Source organism: Pteropus alecto, unplaced genomic scaffold (genome assembly GCF_000325575.1).
Source record: "Pteropus alecto unplaced genomic scaffold, ASM32557v1 scaffold16, whole genome shotgun sequence".
Taxonomy (NCBI): domain Eukaryota; kingdom Metazoa; phylum Chordata; class Mammalia; order Chiroptera; family Pteropodidae; genus Pteropus; species Pteropus alecto.
The window spans coordinates 6,514,554-6,531,318 of record NW_006438867.1 but is presented as its reverse complement, the minus strand read 5'-3'; the positions used below and the strand labels follow the sequence as shown (position 1 = coordinate 6,531,318).

The 16,765-nt window shown below is 41.7% G+C and overlaps 1 protein-coding gene across 2 annotated transcripts in view; it reads left to right on the top strand.

Annotated features, from left to right (window-relative positions):
• MIPEP (mitochondrial intermediate peptidase) overlaps positions 1-16,765 on the top strand; it is a 157,835-nt gene that overhangs the window by 88,920 nt on the left and 52,150 nt on the right. For both annotated transcript variants that reach the window (XM_025049539.1, XM_006915826.3), the window contains exon 16: positions 436-555. In XM_025049539.1, coding sequence (XP_024905307.1) covers positions 436-555 — 120 coding nt within the window. The remainder of the gene's footprint in view (positions 1-435; positions 556-16,765) is intronic.

Genomic DNA, 16,765 nt, shown 5'->3' with positions numbered 1-16,765 from the left:
GATTCCGACCATTTCATTTCTCTCATTTAAGATACACAAGATTCCAGGAAGAAACAAAGCAGGATTTCTTAGGTCCTGGGGGGTCACAAGTTGTGACTTTATTTTTCATATTTCCAAATATAGTTATTGCCTATCATAGAGCGAGGCAAAATTCCAGTTTTGTAGTCACAGATTTAACTTACTACACTGTATGTAAAGAGTACCTTACAGATAAGATTCAAAATTCTCTAAAGCTTTCATCGTGAAATTTTGACCATTGACGTGGTCTTAAATGTTGAACAAAATACATCTCATGCCATATACATCTATATTTGTGAATGTTTTCAATTGTGATTTGAAATGATGATTCTGGTACACTTATAACATCTTTGGGCAGCCACATCTTAGCTATAAGGATGGACTACCCAAACTAAATAGATGTTTTCATCTGTCTAGGTCTTTTATGCCATTTTGGATCAGATCTACCATGGGAAGCATCCTCTGAGGAGGTCAACCACAGACATTCTCAAGGAAACACAGGAGAAGTTTTATGGCTTACCATACGTTCCAAACACTGTGAGTCCAGCGTGTTGATCCTGTTGTGTGCCATTAAATGGTTCTGCTAGTGTACCCATCAGCAAGTAGGTCGTGATGACCTTCACCCTTATAGATCCTTACATCTATACAGAGGTTTCACATGGGGTTTCACATGCTAGAAATTGCCCGGCTCGTTTAATGTTTCCAACCATCCATTTACATGTGTGTATTTTACTCTGGCTAGCAGTGTTTTTGTAGATTCCTAGGTAAAGGGCGGGGAGAGGGGGGGTATAAAAAAGGCCATTGGTGTTAGTCTGCATTCTTTTTCATTATTTTTTTGTAATGAGAAAAATGATTAGCGACATAAAATGAATGAGATTATCAATCCCTAATCCTTTTCACTGTAAAGGGAATTAACATTTATCGAATACATTATTTGTTTCAGGGATTGTAATAGATGTTTTACACATCTTACCCCATTTAATGCACTGCCAGGATAGAGGGCAGGGGTATTATTACCATATTAGATTCCAGGCTCTGCTTTGCAAAAAAAAAAAAATTAATCTCAAAACAGCCTATAAATTAGAAAATATCCCTATATTTGGGGGTCATATTTTGGTTCATACTCATTATATGTCTTGTCCAGGATCATTCGGGTAGTAAGGGATTATGTTGAGATTCATCACCCACTCAGAAGGCATGCTTTTCTCAGTGCTCCAGGTTCCTACAAGGAAGCCAAGTGGGGTGGGAAGACCTTGGCTGGTGCAGTTAGCAGTGTGACTGACTCCTTTACATTACTCAGGACTCTCAGTTGCAAGTGACAGAAACCCTGCTCAGGTTGGCTTAAGCAGAAAAGGGAATTTGCTGAGTCTTATAACTTAAAGGCACAGGCATATATCGGTTTCAGGTTAAGTTGGATCTAGTCAGTTCTTACAGTATTGTGAGGAATGTTATTTTTCTTTCCATTTCTCAGCTCTGTTTTTCTCTGAATTCGTTTGCTTCCCAGGCAGACCGCCCTGATTAGGCGGCGTGGTGGCTACCAGTAGGTCCAGGCTTATCTCCTTCTAACTTAGCCAGTCTAACAGAGAACTCATTTTAAAGTGCTCTGTAAACGGTGAAGTACACGCAAATGTGATTTTATTTGTTTCAGTATTGGATGCTAGCACATGTTATGCTAAGAGGTTAAGTTAATCAGTAAACTCTAAGTGTCCTAACACTCAAAGACGCATGGGAATGGTTCCTATTTACCATGTGAAGTAACGGGCTATTTTATCTTCATAATACTCTTATCAACCGTTTATGATTGTCTTAGAAGCTTCATCATCTGTTCCAGATAGATAATGCTAATCATACTCCATACTTGTTTTTGATCTTATATGTAATTTATTGTTCTCATACTGTGTGCTGTTGAGCTGTGGATTTCCTTATTAGTAAAAATTTGTGGTAATAAGAATAATCTAACTATTCTTCAGTGGAATAAACCATAATAACAATTGCCTAGATTTTAATAACTTTTCCAGTTTACAAAACATTGCCTGATTCACAAGTTTTTCTGCTTGTGTGTTTTTATGCTCATTTTATATTCTTTGCTTTTTTGCTTAGTTTTAAAATGGACGTGACTTATAATTATTAGGGTACATAAAGAGAGAAACCCATAGTAATACAATAATAGTAGAGGATTTTAATACCCCACTCACATTAATGGATAGGTCATCCAGACAGAAAATTAATAAGGAAATAATGACCTTAAATGTCACCTTAGACTAGATTGACTTAATAGACATTTTTAGAACATTTCATTCAAAATCTTCAGAGTACATGTTTTTTTTTCAAGTGCACATGGAACATTCTCAAGAATATGTCACTTATTAGGCCACAAAACAAGCCTCAATACGTTTAAGAACGTTGAAATCATATTAACATCTTTTCCAACTGCAGTGATATGAAACTAGAAAACAACTACAGGAAGAAAACCAAAGAAAAGTTAAATACATGGATACTAAATGACATGCTTTTAAACAGCCAATGGTTCAAAATGGACATCAAACAGGAAATCAAAAACTACGAATGAAAATGAATGAAAATGAAAACGCAACTTTTCAAAATTTATAGAATGCCACAAAAGCAGTTCTAAGAGGGAAGTTCACAGGCCTACCTCAAGAGACAAAAAAAATCCCATATCAACAATCTAACTCTGTACCTAAAGGAACTAGTAAAAGAACAAATACAACCCAAAGTAAACAGAAGGAAGTAGTTAAGATCAGAGTAGAAATAAACAAAATTAAATTGAAAAATGGAAAAGATCAATAAAGCTAAGAACTGGTTCTTTGGAAAGATAAACAAAATTGACCAGCCTTTAGCCAAATTCATCAAACAAAACAAAAAGAGAGCCCAATTAAAATTATAAATGAAGTTGCAACTGATACCACAGAAATATAAAGAATCGTTAAGGAATACTATGAACAATTATGTGCCAACAAATTTGACTATCTAGAAGAAATGGATACATTTCTAGAAGTATATAACCTTTCAAGACTGAAACAGGAAGAAATACAAAATCTAAACTGACTGATTACTAGCAATTGAAGCAGTAATAAAAAAAACTCCCAACAAATCAAACTCTGGGACCATATGATTTCACAGGTGAATTCTACCGGACATTCAAAGAAGGATTAATGCCTGTCCTTCTTAAACTATATCTAAAAAAAAGGAAGGAACACTTCCAAAGTCATTCTGCAAAGCCAGCGTTACTCTAATACCAAAACCAGCCAAAGAAATTACAAAAAAAAAAATTATAGGCCAGTATTCTTGGTGGACATAGATGCAAAAATCCTCAACAAAATATTAACAAATAAGATTTAAAAATACATTAAAAGGATTATACACCATGACCAAGTGGAATTCATCCCAGGGATGCAAGGGTGATTCAATATCTGTAACTCAATCAATGTGATACATCACTTTAACAAAATAAGGGTAAAACCACATGATCATCTGAACAGATGCAGAACAAGCATTTGACAAAATCCAACATTCTTTTATTTGTAAAAATTCTTGACAAAGTGGATAGAGAAGGAACAAAGCAAGTTAAGGCTATATATGAAAAACCCACAGCTAATATCATACTCAGTTGCAAAAAGCTGAAAGCTTTTCCTTTGAGACCAGGAACAGGACAAGAATGCCAATTGTCACCACTTCTATTCAACATAGTATTGGAAGTCCTAGCCACAGCAATCAGAAAAAAAAAAAAAGGAAAGAAAGAAAAGGCATTCAAATTGGAAAGGAAGAAGTAGAAGTCTCCTTATCTGCAGATGACATGATACTATATATAGAAAACTAAAGACTCCACCAAAAACTATTAGAATAAATGAATTCAGTAAATTTGCAGGTTATAGAACCAATATACAGAAAAATCTCATATTTTTATACACCAATGATGATGTATGATCAGAAATAGAAATTAAGAAAACAATCTCATTTACAGTTGCCTCAAAAAGCATAAAATACCTAGGAATAAACTTAACTAAAGAGGTGAAAGACCTGCACTGTGAAGATGTGGAAGAAAGAAATCAAAGAAGATACAAGCAAATGGAAGGGTCTATGCCTTGTTCATGGATTAGAAGGATTAATATTGTTAAAATGTCCTTACTACCTAAAGCAATATACACATTCAGTACTATTCCTATTAATATACCAATGACATTCTTCTCAGAATGAGAATAACTAATCTAAAATGTATATGGAATCACAAAAGACCCCAAATAGGCAAAGACATTTTGAGAAAGAACAAAGGCAGTTATCATGCTTCTTGATTTCAAACTATACGTCAAAGTTACAATAATCAAAACAGTATAGTACTGGCAAAAACAACAACAACACAAACAACAAAAACGGATATATACATCAGTGGATGTAACACAGGCGCCCCAGGCCTGGAGCTTGCACCTGGATTTGGATATTCCAGAAGAACCACCAGGAGGACCAGAGGGGTGAGAAATGCTGTTTGTTACTCATGAGGCAAGGAAGCTTCAGCAGAGGCTGGTCAGAGCCGCAGGAATAAAGCTGCTGACCAAGAGCAAGCAGAGTTTTTTATGCATGCAAGCAGAGTTATCTCATTGGGAGAGTAGCCGCCTTCTGAGATGAATGGGAGCAAGATACTTGGTGATAGGAGCAGACAACGTCCATGGGAGCAGCAGGAAACGTCCTCGGGAGGAGGCACTGCTGAAAGCTCTTCACGCACTGCTTCCTTGGCTGCCTGTGGGGCAGCTATCAGCTGTGTTCCGAGTTAACCCTACAGTGGAATAGAATAGAAAGCCCAGAAATAAATCCCCACATAATATGGTCAATTAGCGCACGACAAAGGAGGCAGAGACAGTCTCGTAAATATGCGGTGTTGAGAAAACTAGACAGATATGTGTAAAAATGAAATCGAATCACTTTCTTACACCATATACAAAAAGGAACTCAATATAGATTACAGACTTAAATGTTAGACCTGAAACCATAAGCCTACTACAAGAAAGCATAGGCAGTAAACTCTGACATTGCCATCAGCAGCATCTTTTGGGATATGTCTTCTCAGACAAGTGCAACAGAAACAAAAAGAAATGGGGCTACTTCCAACTAAGAAGTTTTGCACAGCGAAGAAAACCATGAAAAAATCGAAAAAACAACCGTACTGAACAGGAGAAGATATTTATGTGGAAATGATACATCTGTTAAGGGGTTAATTTTCAAAATACATAAGAAAAATATATAGCTTAACACCAAACAAACAAACAAACAAACAAAAAAAACTAAACAACCCAATTAAAAAATGGGCAGAGGACCTGAGCAAACATTTCTCTAAAGAAGTCAACAGACATATGAAAAGATGCTCAACATCACCCTCATTAGGGAAATGCAAATTAAATCATAACGAGATATCACCTCAAAGTTGTCAAAGTGACTGTCATCAATAAATCAACAAACAATATGTGTTGGTGAGGATGTGGAGAAAAGGGAACCCTCATACCTGTTGGTGGGATTGCAGCCACTATGGAAAACAGTATGGAGTTTCCTCAAAAATTTAAAAATAGAGCTGCTGTACAATCCAGCAATTCCAAAGAAAACAAAAACACTAATTTGAAAAACGATATATGCACTCCTATGTTCAGCATTACTAGTAACAGCCAATATATGGAAGTAACCTAGATGTCCATCAGTAGATGAATGGATTAAGAAAATATGGCGCACACACACGGGAATATTATTCAGTGATAAAAAGAATGAAATCTTGCCATTTGCAACAACATAGATGGACCTAGAGGGCATTATGCTAAGTGAAATAAGTCAGAGAAAGACAAATACTGTAAGATTTCACGTATATGTGGACTCTAAAAAAAAAAAACAACAATGAATAAATAAAACAAAACTGAAACAGACGTATGACATAGAATACAAGCTGATGGTTGCCAAAGGCAAGAGGTGTAAGGTATCAGAAAATATAAGTAAACAAAAAAATAATAAATACAATGGATGTGACTTACCCACCACTATTTGTAATGGGAATGAAGGGGATGTAGTTCTGGGTAGAACCCACTTGATTGTCATCAGGAAAATGGGTCAACAGTTTGTGACATTTTCATCATCTAGGAAACTATTCTGCAGTAGAAATTGAAGAACACAGATTATAAACTATAAACAGGCATAATGTAAAGTAACAAGTGTGAGTTTCAGAAGAATTAAACCATGTGCATTTATAATAAAATTCAAAATTATATAAAATTAAGCAGTACATTATAGATATATACATATGTAGTAAAATTATAAAGAAAATTGAAGAAATAATTAGCACAAAATTCAGATAGTACTTACCTCTGGAATAAGGAATGGGATCACAGAAGTCTTAGAAATATTTTATTTCTCCAACTGCTTTGTAGATATATGATTGATAATTTGTCATTCTTTCTACCCGATTAGTAGAAATATATTCTTGGTATGTAGAAAATATTTGTAAATGTTAAAAGTTTATTCTGGGTGTGACGTATGGGGTGAAGAATGGATTTAGGGAGACCAGTTGGCAAGTTATTTAAAACTCCCTGGCAAAAGCCGATAGTGGCTTGAACTAGGATAGCAACCATGAAGAAGGAAAGATTGAAATGGGCCTGAGAACAGTGTAGAAGGTACAGTCAGTGAGGCCAGGTAGTGGACTGGGCTGATGAGTGAGAAGTATGACCGAGAACAACCAGTAGGTTTCCAACACGAGTTTTGAGTGGAGGGTGGCTTTAGCGTGTCTTCCCGTGCAGAACAAAAGAATGACAGTTTCCCTCCTGTAAACTTCTCTCCAGAAATTGTTTCCCTCAAATGAATTGTTATTCTCTCAAATTAAACAATGAGAGAAAGACAATACAACTAAAACAACAACTCGCAGAGGATTCATAACGTTTACAGAGTCTGTATGAATTACATGTACATAATGTGTAGACAGCGATTACAGAGGTGTCTCTATGAGGGTTTCTCTAAGTGCGTTGATAATTCCCCTTGGAAATGAAGTGTCCCGTCAGTTATGTTTGAGAAATACTGGCTTAAACAACGTTAAGTGGCTTTACCGCAGGGCTTCTCAAATCTGCAGTGTGCTCGGGACCATTTGGAGTGCCCGGTGCTCTGTCCCCACCGTGGCAGCAGCCGCGTCGGGCGTGATTTGGAAAGCTCCTCACTCACAGTACTCTGCAGTGAAGTTGCATTACTATCGAACAGGAGCAGCTCTAGCACCCTTCCACAGTAAGTAAGGGATGCTTAGTTTTCAAGTGAATAAATAGCCTTATTATATCAGCAGTTTATTACCATTTATGTGAGTGCGAGATCGCTCTGTATAATATATACACCAATTGGATATGTGCCTTTCTTGCAGTTTCATCTAATGGAAGTTTGATGCTAACAGCCCAAAAGCTGCTGCTCAGTTGTAAATAACGGGCCACTTTGCCACATGCTCCGTCAGGCTAGACTTCCACTGTTACCTTTCTCTTGGATTTAGTGCAGTGAGTCTGTTTCGTTTCTGTATTGATGACCATCTCTTCTCCTGAGAATATTTTATTGCCAAGTGATTGCGCATCCTCCCTCCCCCATTTTTAATTCAGAGAGTAGAAAATGCCATATTTTTATTTTTGTAGTATCCCGGGTTTATATTTTTACACTGTTACTCACCTCTCCAAAGCAGCTGAGACACAGTCACACGTGGAAAGGTCTGGGATGGAACCTTTCTCTGATCATACGATCCTCCAATTCTGTCATAAAGAGTGTTTCTCAAGTTCGAACCGTAAACGGCGTACACTGCTGATACGGACGACAGTTTGTAAGGTTTGTTAATGATGCTGCTGTATTTCAGTGTTTTGAGCTAATTTTGTAGACTTGTGAATTTTGGTGGTACGTCTCACAGACGTTCTTGGAGAACAGTGTTTTCTGGATAAATCTTGATGCCTGTGAGATCTTTGTCCTTGACCCACTCTAAGTGAAAACAGGAATGTGCATAGAATAAGGAAGTTCTGAACACGAGGAAGTCCTTACTTCATGCAGATGCCATAATAATGTCTGGGGAAGTCGACTTTCTCGTCCATACAGTAGCAAATGAAACAGACCAAAATCCTTGCACTCGTGGAGCCTATGTTAGAAACGGCTTGTTTGGGGGTGTGGCTACCTAGTCGTCGTTATGTCCAGCTGTCTGTGGGACATTTCATTATCAAGTAAAGTATTTCTTGAGCCTCTCAAATCGCTTCGAGTTGTAAGCAGATGGAGTGAACATAAAGGTTGAACAGGCTGAGACAGGCCGATGCTAATACAGCTAAAACGAGAATGTGCTGGGACCGTAATTTTTAATTTCCAGAGAGAGTCTGTTTCCCTGAAATATTCATGAGAAAAAGAGGTGTCTGTCACATTCTCATCGCCAGGCTCCTGGGTTCTTCCTCATCCTTGCTGACGTGGTGACTCTGCATCAGTGAGCACTCGTGGAGGCACAGCACAGGCCAGATGCTGGGGATGGAGCAAGCAGGTGCACAGGGGGCGGGGCAGAGGAGACGAGTAGTTCACGGCCCTCGGCCAGACCTCAGTATCTGGTGTGTGATAGATTGGGCGGTGGCGCTGAAGGGGGAGCAGTGGGACCCCACGGTTTGCACAGGGCCATCTGAGGGAATGGGTGTGGCGTTCAGTGGAATGTGGGGTGAGGGGTGCAAAAATGAATGAGTTTCGTTTGAGGGGACAATAGGATAGCCCAGTGGGGATGCCTGTGGGCCGTCGTTGGATCGGTGCTCTGAAGCCCAGCAAACGGATCGGAGCTGGAGCTCCGTGCGTTGAGGACTGAGCAACCTGGAGAGTGAGAGATGTGTGTCCTGGACAGCAGTGAGCAGGGAGACCTGCCGAGTAAGAGATGGGGAGGTCTGGGGCGCCCCAGGGCAGCGTTTAAACAGTGGGCACACACTGGGTCAGCCGGCGCGGCTGCAGAAAGAAAGCAAAATTTTAAACATATTATTTTCTCTTCTGTTTCTACTACTACGATTACAACAGTATGATACTCCGCTCCGTTCTGTTATGTTAGGGTTACATTGACTCTGGTAGCTTGGAACATCATGATAGAACATTTATTTTGGATGTGTGTTCTGAGTTCCCAAATAACAGACTAATAAATGAACTTTTCGCATACAATTTATGTGTAATTTGAGAGCTTCTCATGTTGAAATTGCTCAATTTTTAGAGCAGATTCGTAAGCTGACATTGCTGTTGTCATGATTATATGTGCAAAGGAAAGTAACCACTAATGTACCAGTTGGGAGATGGAGTGCAACCAGTGGTAAACCCAGTTGTTTCCATAGTGCGTTCATCCCAGCTCAGCTTTCAAAGAGACCGCTTAACCATGGAGAAGGGCGGGATGGAGATGAAATCAATGTAATAGAAGAGTGCAGAGAGATTTTGAGAGGACTCTGACCATATTTACTATGCTGTATGGAGCTTTGTTTTGTTGTTGTTTTTTAATAGTCTCAAAAAGAAGAAAAATGAAAACAAATGCATTGCTACACACAGTTTGAGTGTTATGACTTTGATTTATCACTACTAGAGTTTATTTTCTTTCCTGTTTACTTGACAATCAATTTTGAAGAACATCTTCAAAATATATGAGTGTATGTATATATATGTGTGTGTGTGTGTGTGTATCCATATCTGACATTGGTACATTCAAGCAGATTAAATATGTTTCCCTATTTTTATTTTTAATGTATTTCGAAGATTTTCATGGATTTCACAATTGTAGGTCACTTGTTAATAGAAAATTGTATCACAGCTTATTGACCTCATGTATCATCGGGATTGATGATTTTATTTAAAAACTTTAATTTTAAAATAGTAAGATAAGAAATACTTATCTATTAAATGACTACCATCTAGACTGAAATGGCAATCAGATTTTTTTCCAATTAGGTATTTTTTAAGCAAGGCTGGTAAGAGAAACCGCGATCACGTGGGGGTCTTTACATAGAAATCCGAGGTCTGCTCTGGACCTGTGTTAGTCTTACCTCGCACTTGTTCAGATGTTGGTTTAAAGAATGGCATAAAGGTCTCTTTTTTCCTAATGTGTAAAAAAAAAAAAAAAATCTGTCTGTTGAACAATAGAACTAGAGCCCCAGGGTAGTTTTAAAAAAGTTCATCATTCTCTCTCCAGAGAATTCAGCTTAAATTACTTGGTAACGCCCCTCATTCCTCCTATTTAGTTTTTTTGGTTGTTTGTTTTGTTTTGTTTTTTTTCCTGGGAAAGAAGTTACATTCTCTCTTGTTCTTAAGCCCCAGGAATGGAAAACACTCTTCGTGAGGTGAAGGTACTGCCCAGGTGGCACTAGTTTGGAGTTTTTGATGTTGCTAAGCAAATGTTAGATTAAACAAAACAACATTTATTTTTTCTTTATCTTAAATTCAACGACCATATGGTGCCTATCTAGAAAAACCTAAGTGGTTAATTGCATGTTAAATTCCTTTCCTCTTTGGCTGCATAAACAACTGAGAAAATATTTACCTTCTCTGTCATGCTAGATTTATTTATGACTTTGTAACTAAAACACAGAAGTGTTATAAATTGAAACTTTAATCTCAGGATTGACTCATTTTCTAAAAATTTATATGGTTTCAGTTTGTGGGACAGCTGCAACTCTAGATTTCACTGATTTAAAACATGAGGATATTATAAGACTACCCGGGTTGTTTTTATAATATAGTCCTTTGAGCCAAGTCACCGACTTTCATTTTTGTCTTGGTTTTCATGAATAGTGTTTTTTTGTTTTTGCCTACAAATTCGCATGGGCTAGATATAATGAAATACAAATTCATGATATTAGAAGTTCTTTCTTTACTAGGTAAACTTTGTATTTCAAATGATACTCGTGTTATCTTTTAGATTTTAAGCTATTTACATTTCAGGCAGCTTTCTCTCTGGCGATCCTCTAAGGTCAATCATGTTCTCATCCACAGTGAATGTGAGCAGGTCACAGGGACCTCGCTATTAGTCACGGAGCGTTGGCGCCTGGGGCGGGGCAAGGCGGCTTGGTACAATGTCTTTTGACCTCTATGCTTTTGGGACTCTAAGGGAAATATAAGGAAGCCTCCCATCGAGTGATGATAATTTCGTTTTATATTTTGATTAAGTAATATATGCACGTGACTAAAAATCATTGAGCATAAAAGCAATTACAGGGTGAAGTCTCCTCTCTCCTCCCGTCTCCCTGACCCCCATGGCCCCTTTCCCTGGAAGACCTGGTGTCACTGCTGTTTTTTCAACACAGACCGGAAGATAGAATTACTTGTCGAACGTAAAGATCCGTCAGATCCGCAGTTCTCACTGACTCCGTTTCCTTCCGGCCCTTCCTGCCCCTCCCCACCAGGTGGGCTCGCTGTGGACTGGGCAGTGGGGGCTCCTCTCAGTGAGCGTCCCCCTCTCTGCGGTCCTCACTCACATCCAAGGCCTTTTCCGAATACAGCTGACCGAGCCAGCCTTCCCCTTCAGCCTTCGCCAGCTTCCGCCGCTCTTTGACCAAAGGCCAAAGGCCTTTGCCACCGCGAGTTCCTGCGTGAGCCGGTCACTCCGGCTCCATCCGGCTGGACACACCTTGCTTCCTTTGTCACCAGATTCTGCCAGTTACTCCCCTCTTCCTGGAGCACTGTCCCTTTTCTCCTCACTCTCTAGAAATGTGACTTCTCCAGGCCCAGTCGGTTCCTCTTTGACCTGTCCACAGCACCGGGATCTTCCCCTTCATACTGGTTGTCCCACTTTATCATATCCTGACATCATTTGATTAATTTCTGTCTTCCCAAGGGGAGTGAAATTCACATAAGAGCAAGGCCCATTTCTGATTTGTTCATTATTTCTCCAGGGCCCCACGCAGTTACTTACGCATGGTAGGTGCCCAACAAGTATATATAGGAGATTTTTCTCACCTTTTTGAGACATAATGTACATAAAGTGCACGGATTCTAATACACAGCTCTGTGAAGTTTTACGTGTGTAACCACTACCCAGATCAAGGCACACGGTATTTCCAGGACCTCAGAAGGCCCCTGTGGTCCCCTCAGTCGACACACCTTCCTCCCAAGGTAACTGATCCTTCCGTCCGTTTTGCACCTCCACAGCGAGCCCACCTGGTGGGGAGGGGCAGGAAGGGCCGGAAGGAAACGGAGTCAGTGAGAACTGCAGATCTGACGGATCTTTACATTCGACACACCTTCCTCCCAGGGTAACTGATCCTTCCGTCCGTTTTGCACCAGCGTACGGTGTGTGCGCTTCGTGTCTGGCTTCGTTCTTACAGAATTGTCCGTGAGAGCCATCCATCAGTTGCACGTTTCATTGATCTGTTCTTTTCCATTGCTCTCAAGTATTTCATTTTTAATGTGCCGTGACTTTTTGATGTATTCCGTTACTGATGGACATTGGAGTTGCTTCCGGTTGGGGATTATTACGAATGAGGTGACTGGGACTGTGTACCTCTTTGGTGGATGCGAGTGTTCGTTGCTGTTGAGTATACACCCAGGAATGACGTGGAGGCTATTTCTGTTTAGTTTTAGCATAGCTGTTGCCAAACAGTTTTTCAAAGTAGTTCTCCAGAGTTACGTACCAGCCGGCGAGGCACGGGCGTACCGTTTGCAACACCTCCTGTCCAGTACCGGAGACTGTCGGTCCTTTTAATGTCGGTCCTGCTGGGAGGTGCGGCGCCTCGTCTCACTGTGGTTTTAATTTGCACTTTTCTTATGACTAATGACACTGGGCATTTCTTCATGTTGTTCATGGGCCACTTGAATGCCCTCTTTGTGCAAAGGTTTTTGGCTTTAATCTAGATGAAAAAGGAAGTCATAGGAGGGTTTCGTGGGCCCAAATATCTAAAATAGAGCACTGATATCAGGGGGCCCTAAAATGGAGTCGGGAGGCCACTGGGGAGGTGAGACTTAGGCACATCCACACCTGGTGAGGTGTGGACTTTTGTGCTCATCTTAGAAGGACATCCAGGACCCCGCCCTCCCCCGTTTCCATGCCAACGCTTACCTCGGAGTTTCATCATCGCAAGATCTGGATCTGACTAATCCTTTTGATTTAGCCATCACACCTTATTAAGTAGCCAAGGAGAAGTTTCTTTTGTCTCCCTGTGGTTTTTAACCTTTATATAAACCCTGCCTTTTTATAACCTTTACATAAACTCAGAGCACGGTTTGGATGGCTCCTTGAATCTGTGTCTCTCAGATTGCAATTCTTTGCTCAAATAAACGCTTTTTATTCTTTATTACAGCCTAAACTTTTTCTGTCTTTGGTTGACGGTTTCCAGCAGAGGCCTGACAGATTGAATGCGGAGCGTAAGAAGGGAGGAGAGTGTACAGCCACTGCGAGGTTCCGGCCTCAGCAGTCGAAAGGCTGGTGTTTGCCATTAAGACGGAGAAGCCTGTGGAAAGAGTAGGTTTTAATGGCGATTAGGAGCTCGGTTTTGGAGATGCTGAGTTTCGAGATGTCTGTTAGATAAGCGAGGTGACATCACACAGGCAGGAGGATACGGGAATCCAGACTTGAGAGAGGGGCAGTCTGAGCTGGAGATACCGACGTGGGGTTATCCGCACACGCAGCGTGTCCGAGCCATGGCTGCGGGGGGGGTCACCCGTAAGAGCGAGTGTCAATAGAGGAGGATCTGTCTAAAGACGAGCCGTGGGTCTTCATTTGGAGGGCTGGGAAATAAGGAGGAACCAACAAAGGAGAATGAGAGAGAGAAACCGGCGAGGCAGGGAAGAAGGTCCGAGAGCCGCATGACCTGGAAGCTGGCCGAAGAAGGCGTTTCAAGGGGGAGTCAGCGATGCGTGTCCCAGATGACACCTTTAGATCAACTGCGTTGAGGACCGAGAATTAACCATTGGGTTTAGCAACATGAGGGTCACTGGTGACCTGGGTGACAACAGTTTGGGGGGCGGGGGCGCAAAGGCTAAGTGGAATGGGTTTCAAGAGAAAATGGTGGGAGAGGTGTCAGAGACTGGTGTTTTCCTGTGAGAGAGGAGAAATTGGACTGGAAGGAGTGCAGGATAAAGACGAGGTGTTTTGTTTATTTGTTTGATCGATTGGTTTCGGTTTTTAATGAGAGAAATAACAACACGTATAGGCTAATGACGATGCAGGCAGGCAATGGGAGAATTGCCGGAGGAGGCGAGAGAGGACGGGGCCTTTCGTGTGTGGAGGGGCTGCCTTTGCCGGGAGCACAGTCATCTGTAGAGCACACGAGCCGAGGTGCAGGCGCCAGGCAGATGCAACCGTGGAGGTCCCTGTCGGCTTGCTTTGTTCCGTGCACTGGGAAGCTCGGTCACGGCCGAGAGAGAGTGACAGGTGGCGCTGGTGAGTGGGGGAGGAGGGGCAGGTGTAAAGTGTCGTTCTCAAGTGTGGGCCAGTGAGTGGAATGGGGCCTGTGCCGTGGTATTAAGGGGGGGCGCCCCTGGTTCGAACTAAGACCCAGTGGGGTGGGTGTGCGAGTTCAGGTGCTGGCTTTGACCGGGGCTGTGGTTTTGCCGAGTGTAGGGACACAGAGGAGGCAATGGGCTTGAGGGTGGGTGTACGCAGAGAGTTACTGTAATGGCTGCTGTGGGATTTAACTGGGTGAAGGCGACGGTACTTGAGGGAGCTCTAGCATGGTGGCCGGCTGGTGGGGTCAGTGGATTTCGAGACCCCAGTGGGGTTTAAGATAAGGTACTAGAAAGAGTGAGCGGACAGGATAGGAGGTGCCGATTGAGGAAAGGAGTACTTGAAATTGCTACTATGGAGGGGTTTCAGTTAGAGTAACGACAAGGTCCAGGTTGTGACCGTGGAAGTGAGAGACAGAGTCAGGGCCAAGGGCAAGGTCACTAAAGAAGAGAAGGTCAAGGAATCAAGAGGCCAAAGGATATTAGTTTTCTGTGCTGCCGTAACAAATGACTACAAAGTAGTGGCTTAAAAGAGCAGAAAAAATAGTCCTGGAGGTCGGAAGTCCAAAAAGAGTCTCAAGGGGCTAAAATCCACGTGTCCGCACAGCGCCGCTGGCGGCTCCAGGAGGATCCGTTAGAGGCTGGCGAGATTCCTGGCTCCCTGAGCATCTCTCCAGTCTCGGCTTCCCTCTCACAGGGCCCTCTTCCCTCTTTGCCTTCTCGCCTCTGTCTCCTAAGGACCCTTTTGACCACATACAGGACACACCCAGATAATCCGCCATAATCACAAGGTCTTTAAATTAATCACGTCTGCAACAGTCCCTTTAGCCATGTAAAGTGACTCTCATGGGTTCTCGGGATTAGGGTGGGGACATCTTTAGGGAAGGGGATATTATTCTGTCCGCCTGGCAGGGAGTAGAAAGATTAGCTGTGGGGTCATCGACTTCATCAGAGTCACAAGAAGAGTGGCGTTGGGAAGAGTGAAGGTAAAGCAGAAGTAAAAAATCTTAACAGGAATGCGTGGGAATGACTGACCCCCCAGCTAAGGACTGCAGCGAAGGGTGACGGTTTGCCACAGGCCACCGGCAGGGAAATGGACTTTGGAGTGTCCTTGCTGGGAGGAAGGGAGAAGGGTCTAGAACTGGCAGTGAGAAGCAGTTCTCTGTGGAGTCTGAAAGGATCATGACGGAGGTGGGACTCTCGGCTGGCACCCAGGTTTCTGTTGGAACAAGAGAGCGAAGAGAACATTTAAAAGGCCGATGAAAGTACAAGCGATTTTGCCAATGGCTGAATTTCAGAAAACTCTGTGGAGGGTGGGGAGGAGGAAGAAGAGGTCAGAAAATGGGATACACCGAGCGATTAGGAACCAGAGCTTCCTGTGGTAACTGATATAAACGAGGCAGATGGTCCCAAGACAAATACTGGCAGAGGAGCTGATCCATGGGCATGGGGAGGGTGCGACACCTTGGCAGAGCACAAGGCGCTCTGGGCCCCCACGGGACACGGTCAATGGAGGGTTGGTCTCACTCAGAGCGGATGGCAGTTGGGTGAGGAAAGCTCAAAATCAATCATACTGGAGAAACTGGGAGTCGAAGAGAAGGGCATGGAAAATGAGACATATTTTCACATTAGTTTGCAAAACAGAAGTACAGTATTTCCGTTTGCTCTTTGTTCCTGATACTCTGGCTAATGGCAGAGGCCAGGTTACCCATTCCTCTTTGTATTGAAACTAAGAAGCTTTCCAGGCTTTGGCATTGTGTTATAGGGACAGCAGAGTGAGGATTAAGTGATTTACCCAAAGTGTCACAGGCAGAATTGTATCCACATTGCCTGACTTTTGGACTGGAGTTCTCTCTGTTAACACTAATTTACTATCGTGAAATAAATTCTAGATGGAGCAAACACTTAACTAGACAAAAAAATGAGCCATTAAAAACGGTGTGTATTAGCAAATATGTTTTTCCTTTAGAGAAAGATGGTAAGTTCAAAAGAAATGGAGGAAATCACAAATGAGAACAGTAATAGATTTGATCACAAAAATTTGAATTTCTCTCAGAAAACATGAATAAATGTTACAGGCAATCAAACTGGTTTTTCAAAGCCAGAACGTTTATGAAAAATGGTTTACATCGTTGCCGCATAAAGCCGCATCGTTGCCGCATAAAGCGTTTATACAGATACAACAAAAACAACAGAACAACCATAACAGCAGTAACATTCCGACGCTCCCCCATAGGAGAATGGACAAAGGATATAAAAAGGTCAAGCATAAAAGAGGAAAATGGATATGAGATATATATATATATATATGGTA